This window comes from Tauraco erythrolophus, chromosome 3 (genome assembly GCF_009769465.1).
Source record: "Tauraco erythrolophus isolate bTauEry1 chromosome 3, bTauEry1.pri, whole genome shotgun sequence".
In the NCBI taxonomy this organism is placed as follows: Eukaryota; Metazoa; Chordata; class Aves; order Musophagiformes; family Musophagidae; genus Tauraco; species Tauraco erythrolophus.
This window is the reverse complement of record NC_141467.1, coordinates 5,647,149-5,658,510: the sequence shown is the minus strand read 5'-3', so window position 1 is coordinate 5,658,510 and position 11,362 is coordinate 5,647,149. Positions and strand designations below refer to the sequence as shown.

General features: G+C 41.4%; 1 protein-coding gene across 2 annotated transcripts in view; it reads left to right on the top strand.

Annotated features, from left to right (window-relative positions):
• F13A1 (coagulation factor XIII A chain) overlaps positions 1-11,362 on the top strand; it is a 62,463-nt gene that overhangs the window by 37,654 nt on the left and 13,447 nt on the right. For both annotated transcript variants that reach the window (XM_086608434.1, XM_009977148.2), the window contains exons 8-12: positions 1,777-1,915; positions 8,300-8,403; positions 9,166-9,254; positions 10,207-10,360; positions 10,936-11,223. In XM_086608434.1, the coding sequence (XP_086464560.1) occupies positions 1,777-1,915; positions 8,300-8,403; positions 9,166-9,254; positions 10,207-10,360; positions 10,936-11,223 (774 nt within the window). The remainder of the gene's footprint in view (positions 1-1,776; positions 1,916-8,299; positions 8,404-9,165; positions 9,255-10,206; positions 10,361-10,935; positions 11,224-11,362) is intronic.

Below are 11,362 nucleotides of genomic sequence, written 5' to 3'. Positions count from 1 at the left end.
ACCTTCCCGCTGCACTGGCCCTGAATCACCACTACACAGTATTTTGCCTGCAGGCCACTGTGAAACTAGGACGATGCAGTGGAGGCCTGGAGTTTGCTGTGATAAATGGAGAGGCATACTTATCTGGGGCAAAACTAGACTTGGTTTTCTAAGTTAATCATGTTAGAGACCTGTGCCTTGTGCTGCTGCAAGGATTGCTGGAGTATAAATTTTGTTGAGCATTATGGAATGAAAATATTGTCCAGTGACTGATCTGATACGTAGTCACTGACACATCCAGCTGCTGACTGCTGCACAGAGAGGACAGCAAAGGTCCCAACAGCCATGTGCAACTAAAAGGGTTGTTTTGAGCTGATTTTGTGTCTTTCTCAGCTGCCAACGTTTTATCATCGTGACCAGTCCAGTTTTCCAAGGTTACTGTATTGTATGCCCTGGATAGTCATCTGTTAAAAATGCTAAAACATTCTGAAAAATGGTCATTAATCTTGAAATTGTCAGACAAATTATTTTCAATGAGCCCTGATGGCTCCTGTGCTAGAAGCCTGGGAAGGCGCTTGAATTAAGTTTAATCAATAGGTACATATGGTATTGGATGCTTCCAGGTAATTTGTCATCCAGGAACTTGAAATGAATGTGCAGCGTTACACTTTATTGGGAGTCACAGTAGTGACACTAATGAATATACAAAACCCAGCAGGAGCCACAAGGGCCATTCAACATTGCAGCATCAGAACTATTTTTAAATAGGATTTTCAATAAAAATGTTTTCCCTTTCCAGAAAAAAAAAACAACTCTATTTTCTGCAGAACCATGTTGTCTCTAAAATCAGAAAGCAGGACCTTCTTTTGGCAGAGAGACAAAATGTGTCATCTGGAGAAACTGAGATGATGTGTCACCCTACAGCCCCACTCCCCCCTCAGGGCCATGCTCCATGCCTATTTATCAGCCAGAGTGCACCACAAACACAGAAGCCTAATGATGCACTACCACTTCAGGCATAGCCATAGCATTTCCACATATCCCAAATTTGCCACTTGTCAAATGGGAAGAAGAGCCATCAGTGCTACATTGTGATTGTCTGAGGTTTAGGGTTTTTTTTTTTTCATCCTCCTTTTAAGGTCCTTTAAGGGGAAGAGACTATTGACTCCAAAATACTGATACTTAGCAATCAATACAAATTATATAATGCATTTTGTTCAGATTAACTCTGACATTTCACTTACAAATAATGCAGCTTTTCCCCCTTGTTAGCAATAATTTTCTGCTTTATTCTTTATGTTCTCCAGATCCCTCCTGACAGCAGATGTCAAACAGGAAAACTCCATATCAACCAAAAGGAGACACTTGCTATTAATTTTCTTTTTAGCATAGTCTCGTGATTCTCCTGGGTTACTGATAGTGGGAGACCTAACATATTTTGCATTTCTTGCAAGCTCAAACCTATTTTTCTTTATACCACATTTGGTCATGCGGTGGATCCATTGCTTACCCTGAAAAGCTGCAGTGTGGTCACTGTGCAAGACTATTCTAAAACTATTGGTAACAGCTGCTTAGGTTTTAACCATTGTATCATTATATGTCTTGAATGCTCGTCATTTTGGGACCAAATAAAATATTTAACGTATTCTATATATGAATAAGAGGAGTTATTTGGGTTGATTCGACTGAGTTTTTCCATTTTATTCTAGTTGTCAATAGTTTTTCTCTACTTATCCCATTGTCCATGAGCACAATCTTCATACTGTCCTTCTCATCACACTTCTTTCTTTGCCACAGTTCTGAGGTGCTTGGGGATACCTGCAAGACTTGTTACCAACTATTCTTCTGCCCATGATAACAATGCCAATTTACAGTTGGACTTCTTTCTGGATGATGAAGGGAACGTGGACACCAAACTTACAAAAGACTCTGTCTGGTGAGTCCTCCTGGCAAATGCCTTTAATGTGTCAACTATATAAGTAGTGAAAAACATGACATCAATGCCTGTGGTTTATTTATTTCTCTGTGCATTAAAGAACACTGCTAGCTTATGTAAAACAGAATGAATGGGTTTTTAGTAGGCTGACTAATACGAAGTTCTTGTCATGTAAAGAGACATACCCTAGACACTACTAATGTTACTGTTGGGTATAATCCACATTTAAGCACACTGGAGGACAGCTGGAATGGGTTTGTGCTTCTTAGGGCCAGGCCATTTCTAAAAATGGAAAGGGGTAGGATGTGCACTTCCATCAGTCTGGAGCCAGGCTCAAAGGGATACCTAAATGTCTGTGGAAAAATGCCCTTCTTGTCCTGCTTCTGCCCAGTTCCCATATTTGTAGGCTGGTTTTATCTTGTGTACAAGCAGTCACTGCTGCAAATAGGTACTTTTTAAAATGAATTCAGTTCAGCTGAAAAAGAAACAAGCCAAGGTATTATACAAGTTGCTGAAGTGCTATCACCAGGTTTATAAAAAGAAAACTCCTTAGGAACAAGAAACAGAGTCTACGTATTCTTTTGGAGAAGACTGTTCTAACTTCCTCCTCAAACTCTTACTGTCTCCTGTCTGACAGCAGAAGTGTAGCATATATTGATTATATGCTCTGTTCAGTAGAAATTATGTGTGGGTTATTGGGTCTCAAGCCTCTCCTCCTCAGAGTGAGGCAGTGAATGTGACCTCTGTCTATATTCCTATATTCAGGAGATACTTATCCTATTCAGCGTTAATATACCTGATTTGTGTCAGTGATATCTTCAACTCATCAGCATGTTTCATTAACAACTTAATCTCTGGAAGTCTTTATATTAAAACTGTAATAAACGCATTCTGTGGTGGAGGAAATGACTGGACCTGTTGCTTTATCCTCTTCTATGTGCCTTCATAATCTGCTATCAAGAAGGAATCTAAGGAAAACAATTAGGTTCGTTTACCTCTGAAGCTCATATCACAGCATCACAGAATAGTCAAGACTGGAAGGGACCCTTGGAAGTCATCCACCCCCCCCGCTCTAAGCAGGGTCAACTAGAGCAGGTTACTTAGGGCTGCATCCAGTTGGGTTTTGAATATCTCCAAGGACGGACACTCCACAACCTCTCTTGGAAACTTGTGCCAGTGCTCAACCACTCTCATAGTAAAAAAGTGTTTCCTGATGTGAAGACAGGATTTCCTGTGTTTCAGTTTGTGCTCGTTGCTTCTTGCCCTGTCATTGGGGGCTACTGAGAAGAGTCTGGTTCTGTCTTCTTCCCTCAACTCCCTAACCAGGCATTTATACACATGGATAAGTTCCTACTGAGCTTTCCCATCTCCAGGCTGAACAGTCCCAGCTCTTGGTCTTTCCTCATCTACAGCCTCTAGTCTATCATCCATTCCTTCCTTGCTGAGGGTGTAGTAGGTCTCATCATCCAGGTCATTAATGAAGATGTTGAACAGTATTAGACCCCGTATTGACCCCTGGGTTACACAAATAGTGGCTGGGCTCCAGCTGGTGTTCACACCACTAATCACAACCCTCTGATCCTAGTAGTTCGGCCAGTTTTCAATATACCTTACTGTCCACTTGTCTATACTTCAGTGGTTTGTCTATGAGGATGTTCTGGGAGATGGTGCTGAAGTCAAAAGAGAAAGCAATCCCCATGCACTGGTTTCCCCTTGCCCAGTTAACCATTCATTTCATCACAGAAAGCTATCAAGTTGGTCAGGCACGACTGGTCGCTTGTAAATCCATGCTGACTACTGCCAATCACCTTGTCCTTAATATGTATGGAAATGTTTTCAAGATGAATTTGCTCTGTAACTTTCCCAGGGATCAAGGTGAAGCTGATAAGTCTGTAGTTCCTTGTGTACTCCTCCTTCTCTCTCTTGAAGAAAGTAGTGATACTTGCTTTCTTGCAGTCCTTGGGAACCTCCTCCAATCACCATGACTTTTCAAACATAGATATGAGTGATCTTACAATGACATCAGCCAGCTGCCTTAGCACTTTTGAGTCCATCCCATCCCATCTGGACTTCTGTGTGCCCAGTTTGTTTAAATATTTCCTAACTTGTTCCTCCTCTATAAATGGTAAATTTTCATTACTCCAAAATTCCACACTGGTCTCGGAGGCCATGATTCCTGAGGGCAAATATTAGCAGTAAAAACCAAGGCAAAGAAGACATGGAATACTTTGGCCCTTTCTTAGTCCTTTGCCACCAGGTCCCCTGCCCCATTCAGCAGCAGACCCATGTTTTCCATTGTCTTCCTTTTGATACTGATGTGCTTGCCTTTCTTATTGCTCTTCACATCCCTTGATGTACTCCATTTGATGTGGGTTTTGGCTTTCCTAAACCTGTCCCCGCATGCTTAGACAGTGTCTCTATATTCCTCCTGGTCACCTGTCCCTGCTTCCACCTCTTGTGCACTTTTTTTTAACGTTTGAGTTTAGTTGGGACCACTTTGTTCACTATACGGGCCTGTGCCACTTTTGGTTGATTTCCTGCACATAGGGATGGACTATTCTTAAGCTTGGAGGAAGTGACCCTTGAAAAACAACTAGCTCTCCTGAACCCATCTTCTGTCCAGAACTGCCTCCCATGGAATTCTTCCAAGCAGGACCTTAAACAAGCCAAAGCCTACTCTCCTGAAGGCCAGGGTTGTGGTCCTGCTGATTGCCTTGTTCCCTCCTGCTGGGATCCTTGAGAGTTCCCAGTTTGCTAAGCTGCATCTGGTCTATGTGACAGCAGGACCTCAGTACATCTCATGGGGCTAGTCCTTCTATGGCTCACAGAGCAGTAAAGGAACAGTCACTTCTGAAACCTTGTGCCTATAAATGATGTGAAACAAGACTCAATGACTGTCTGCCTCACTGCTCAGTCCATATACACCCAGTTTATGATCATTGCCATGCTCAGTCCATGTACACCCGAGCATGATCATTGCCATGCTTCAGACTTTTCACTGTCTCATCTCTTCCTCTCCTCTTCTCCTAACCTGATCTGTGAAACCACTCTCGCCCACTTTTGACATTTGCTTTTACTTCCCTACCTCTCTTTTTCCCAAGACTTCTTAATTCAGTCTTGGTTTTTTTCCATTCTTTTGGAACAAGGCCAGGTCATCCAAAATCATCCTTGTGCCACTGAAATCCATATATCTTCACACGAGCATTTCATCCTCCCATCCTGTGTTTGCTTTTCTTTGGCTTGATCACTTTTTGAACTGCCTTGTTCATCCTTTTATTCTCCTGGTGCATTTATTAGTACATGGTGCACATAACCCTTCGGGCATGACTTAATATATTACACACCTCTTTTCATTTCTCCTCTGTGCCCTTTCTCTTCATTACTCTGTAACACTCCATGGTAGCCCACACGCCGACTTTAAATGGCTTGTGTCTTAACCTTGATTTTATTTTTAATGCCTCTTTTATTTCTTTTCTTTTTTTTTTTTTTAAAGAGGACAATCTCAAGGTATTTTTAATGATTTTTTAAATGTATTTCTCACTTTTATTTATAATCTCCTGAAAACTGGAAGCAAAGCTCTTTTTCTTTATTAATATATCATTTCTATTGCCTTGTACTGCTGGAGCTGATCTGTCTTCAGGTTTTAAATACTCTCAGACTTCAGGGATACTTGGAGCCAGGATTTTTTGTCTAATCAATCTACGAGTGTAGGGCTCCCTCTGAATGTTATCTGACATTTATTTATTTTTATTAAAGATCATCATCTCCCTCAGGATAGGAATCAACGACAACAGAACACACATACAAAATTACACAGACTTTGCAAAAAGTTATTTTTATAAAGCTGGCCGGATTTGGGCCCATCAGTACTGGCTCTGTCCCCTTACTTTGTTCTCCTTGTCTTTCTTAATGATGATATAAAGACACTTAAAGAATATTTCTCTTGGATGGGAATCAAGACTCACTCCTACTGTGAGGTCCAAGCAGACCAACGTCAGTACCTCAGCAAAAACTTGCTTGAAGTCACTTGGCCCCGTGGGAGTTCATCCATGTCTAGGCCCATGGAGAAAGCCCTTCTGAGACCTCTGCTCTCCTATTTGCTTCCAACTCACTTTTCTCTAATTTCTCAATAATGTTATCAGTGCCTCTCTCAACCCCAATGCCTGAGCTTATTAACTAATGAAAGGGCAGCAGCTGTTTCCAGCATGTGCCTGTCTCATAAGCAATAAGAAATACCCTTCTTAAATTGTCTTCCAGGCATAAAATCCACCTGGTCATCTTTTATTAATTTCCCCATCGCTTTGTTTAGTCTATTCGTAATTATCTCTGTAAATATTTAATGGTCACTACATTGATCTGTATAGCCATTCTTGCTTTCTTTAATGTCTTAGGCTTGCTGTAGAATACAAGAACTACAGAATCAGTTTAACGAATTATAGCTGGGAAGCCAGCTCCTCGGCTCTGCTCACTTCTACCAGAGAGAAGTTTCTGCTCTGTTTTGGAGAGAGAAATGTTCCACTCATCCTCCTTTCCTTAATGCTCATGTGCTTTACAAGCAATGTCTTTCTGTCCATTTGCATTCAGTATCCTTAGGTGTATTTGTTATTTGCATGGCAGCAAACCTAAAAAAATTGCCATCTTGTTGCACCCAACACTACGCCAATAGGAACCAGTAAGAAAGGTCCTGTCCTTTAGGATGAACATAGAAAAAGAAAAAAAAAAAGAAAAAAATGCATTACCTAATTACAGAATTGAAGCAGAGCTGCCACTTTTCCATGCTGTTATCCTCTACTTGGTTTTATCATCCTCCCTCCTGCCTGCTCTTCAGGCTTTTCTTTCGCAGAACACAAAGCCAGTGACACATCTGAGTTTGATTCAAAGTGAAACAGTGAAGTTTTCAGGGCAGGGATTGTCTCTCTCGCATGTTGGCATAGCAGTTTTCAAAAACCCACTTACCACAATGCGTGTCCCCATTCTCTGATTGCCCTCAGCAAATCTCTGCGAGCATGATTCAGCACTGACTACTCTCAGCAGCATCAAAAATTCTCTGAGTGTGTGTCATTTTCCTTGAATAATTCCTTTTTCTGTAGTGCTGCTTCATTAACTCCCTTAACTGACAAGTTTTACCCTGATCCAAGCTTTCATTTCCACTTTGAAATGTCTTGTTAGACGAGTCTCAGATCCTTCCAACTCTGCTCCATGGCTGGTTTTCACCTATTATTAATGAAATGGTCAGAATTTAACAATCCCCATTTTGGTTGCTAATATCATCGCGTGTACTAGGGGCTGTATGAGCAGCTACACAGATGTAATTTTATTCGTATCTGCTGTAGAAATTGTATCATTTGCAAGCAAAATTGCCCCTTTCTCTACTCCTTCCTTCTTTTATTTTTTGCAGTAATGAAATTCAAACACTTTGCTGACTTTACTGCAAGACTCTCTTCCTAGATTGTCTTTTTTTACGTCCTTGTGGTCTCCCTTCAGTACTGGTACCATTGCACGAAGTTACAAGATCTGTCTGTCTTTTCTGTTCATCTTTGAAACATTCTGGGCAGACTTTGATGGTGCTGTAGTGGTTTTTTTCTTTCCTGAGCATCCAGCCAAGTGAGGACATTTCAACCCTGAGTGCCTAGATGAACCACTCTCAGAAATTCACCTTTCAGCATACTGTCCTGGACCCTAAAGGCAAGGCTTGGCCTACAGTGATTGTAGGTGGGTTTTATGGAAAGCTGTATGTTCTAGGAGATCTGACCTCCCTCAGTGGCATGACACACTGGGAAGACCTTATAAGGAATCCACAAAGAGGATAGTCTTATAAAGCCTGTGCAGGGTCTCTTTCTCAGCCAACGTGAAAACCAGCTAAGCGTGTTTGTTTTGAGCCACGAAAATAAAGCTACACCCTGTACGTTATGGAGTTGATCCTGAAATCTCTTCAGAAGAGGCACCAAAGCTTCAGTCTTAATAGTTAGAAAGCAGACCGTGCTTCAATGGCTTGAAGAAGATTGCTTTAGCAGGCAGACTGAAGTGGAGGTTTTTGGCTGGAAAGGGATTATAGTTTGTGTAGCTCTTCTTATACCCCAACAATCTACAAGCACTGGAAAGTTTTCTGAGACATTTGCATTCAGAACACATTAGAAGAATCAAAAAGCTGCTTCAACTTGCAGTCAAGAAACTACAATGAAGGATTGTGGCCTTCAGGTTTTAACAGATAGGTACTGAACTTTTAGACCTAAAAATCTATTCTCTAAAAAGAGAATACTTTTTCATACCTACATTGGCAAATGTTGTTATTGAAGCAATGGCAGGACATAAATACACAGGCTTGTTTTGATCTGTATGCTGCTTTCCAAGAACTTAATATTCTGATCTCATCTCTTGTCTAAGGAACTATCACTGCTGGAATGAAGCTTGGATGACCAGACCTGATCTTCCTGTTGGTTTTGGAGGATGGCAGGTTGTTGATGGGACACCCCAAGAAACCAGTGATGGTAATACTGCCTGAAGTCCTCCCTAGCTGTCTTTCTAACACTTGGGTTCTTTATGGCAAACAATGACTGTAGCTGAGCCAGTGGCACCATAAGGCTGGTGATGACTTCTCACACCAGATAACCACATTGACCTGTGCTCAGGGCCTTCTGATATGTTTTGAGTTCTAAAATCTGTCCACTGCTTCATGATGCATGTGCACAAAATCCTGCGTGAGAAGGGCCGGAAGAGATGTAGTCCTGTTGCCAAAAGATGGCTCCTAAAATGTTAGAGAACATATACAGGAGCCAGAATAAAATTAATTCTCCTTCATTTTATGTCTGCAACCCTTACAAAACTTCCTGAGCAGGTGGTAGGCAGGAGAGAAAAAGTGAAAAGCCACTGCTATTCCTTCCTAGTTCTTAAAAGACATTCTTAGCAAATTTGCAGTGAGATCTTTCTCAGTCTGTGGTATAACTGAGCCTTCCCAAAATTACCTGCTTTAACCAAAACAAGCTGTATCTGCGTTTCAAGCGCTTGAGACTTGCAGTGGACTTTAAGGTGTCATTAAGGTACCAAACCATTAGGTTCTTTCAGACTTGAGTCTGTGTTGTTTAGAGGGCTGGTAACAGAAATTAAGCTTCTCACTTCTTGGTCAGGCGTTCCTGTAAATTATTAAAAGAGTTCACCAAACTCCAAGGATTCTTTTTCTTTGAGAAAATATAACATTTTGACATGTTTTTAAATTAATTTAATCTCTCACTTTATCTCTCGTCTCCCCATAGGTATGTACAGGTGTGGCCCAGCCTCAGTTCAAGCCATTAAACACGGTCATGTTTGCTTCCAGTTTGATGCTCCTTTTGTCTATGCTGAGGTACCTACCTGAAAATTTTTAGTGCATTGAATTATATTAGTGGCACCATAGGTGAGAGAGAAGATAGGGGTCCGCTGCAATTTATGGATTGAGGAGTTACTTCATGTATACTCCACATTAAAGAAAAAATCTCGTAATTGTACTTTGACATGCAGGCCAGTAGGTGTGATGTGGCTCCAATGAATGACAGAGTTTTGTCTAATCTCTGCTCCCCAATGTAATAAGCAGAAAAAGCTAACTCTGGCTCTGATGAAACATCAGGCTGTGGTCATTTATCCTTCCCAGATTCCAGCTATGCTGACAAATGAGTCACTAGTTCTAGCTGCTCATCTTCATCCCTTGTTAGCTGTTACCTTCTTCTCAGGCTTGCCAGCAAAGCTGGTTATGTTAAGGTTCCCTTGCTTATTTCAGTCAAAATGGATGCAGTGATTTGAAAGAGGTGTTTGCTCACCACGTTCATTTTGGCTGCAGCATGTCAAGGAGAGCTCACATGGATGGTTTGTCTGGCAGATCTGAGAGGAAAATATCTCCGTGAAGAGCGAGAGGGCCTGGTCTGGAGTTTTAATCTCTTGCACCACCAGAGCTCGTGTGCCCAGAATTGCAGCATCTGTAAAGCAAGTGTCTCTCTAATTGAATTGTATATAGTGTAGGACAGAAGAGAATAAAGATATTTTATGTATGAAGCATTCCCCTCTCTATGGTCTAAAGCTTTTTGGCGCAAGGAATCATGCTCCCCAAGTCCAAACAGTATCTTTGTAGCCTACTCAAATTTACACTGCCTGTTGTTCTGGAGCTGTGAACATTCTTGTAGCACATGACTAATTTTAAACATGAGACTTCAATGCGAGTAAGACTTCAAGTCAACGTGTCATTGTTTTGAGGGGAGATGGGCTGGCTTCCCTTCTTCTCTCTACTTCCATGAATCTCAATCCTTTTTAATTTAATTTTGTAGGTGAATAGTGATATTGTTTACTCAAGAAGGGAGAAAAATGGAACCCAAGTGATAGAAAAAATTGACACAAACCATATTGGGCAGTTGATTGTGACCAAGGAAGTTGGTGGTGATGGAATGATGGAGATTACTGAGGAGTACAAGTTCCAAGAAGGTAACCTGAAATGGGGTGGGACTATACCGATATAGATTTACCTCAGTCAGATCTTGGATGGTGGATTTACAGACCTCTGGCACTGAGGAGGCTGCATGAAAAGCTGCCAAGGTGCCCTCTGGAACTCTTTATTTCTAACTCCACTCCAGAAACGCAGATGTCTTGATAAAAGCACAGACTTTGCTACTCAGAAATGCTTTGGACTGAGTAAGCTGTAGTGAAAATGAAGGATGATCATGGAGTAACTCAAAGCATTTGAAACAATTCAAGGCTTTCTATGCAGCTGTTTAGACATTTCTTACTCAGGCCAGGTGTCTGCACAGAGTAAATCAGTGCAGCTCCATTAATATCAATTAAGCTAAGTTAATTTGTCTGATACGGCTTGAATCTTTAAGACCAGCGCACTTGGAATTTGTGAAGTTCTCCTACTGTTAACTTCACCACAGGAAGGTTCACTGTCCTCATCCACTCGTTTCAGCTACCACAAACTATGGAAGATACACCCTTGAGATCGGTGAGTGGGCTAATGCATTACCCCTGCTTATCTTCTAAATTTGATTTTCATTCATTTCCAGGCTCACAGGAGGAGAGACTGGCTCTTGAGACTGCTGTGATGTACGGCATTAAAAAGCAATCTACCCAAGATACCATGTATGAGCCACAGACGGATGTTGACATGGACTTCCAAGTGCAAAAGGCAGTCCTTGGCAGTGACTTTAAAGTCACTATAACGTTCAGGAACAAAAGTCACAACTACTACACTGCTACTACGTACCTTTCAGGCAACATAGTGTTTTATACAGGAGTCACAAAAAATGAATTCAAGAAACAGTCTTTCAGTGCGAAACTGGAACCCTCTTCATGTAAGACTTGGGCAGCTGTTTTCAAACCTGCTACGTTTTTTCCCTCTGTGTCATTAACTGTCACCAATGTCTCTACCCATACATAGAGCCAATTCTAGTAGCTAGGGGTGGGATACTCTATTGAGTATGAGGAGGCTCT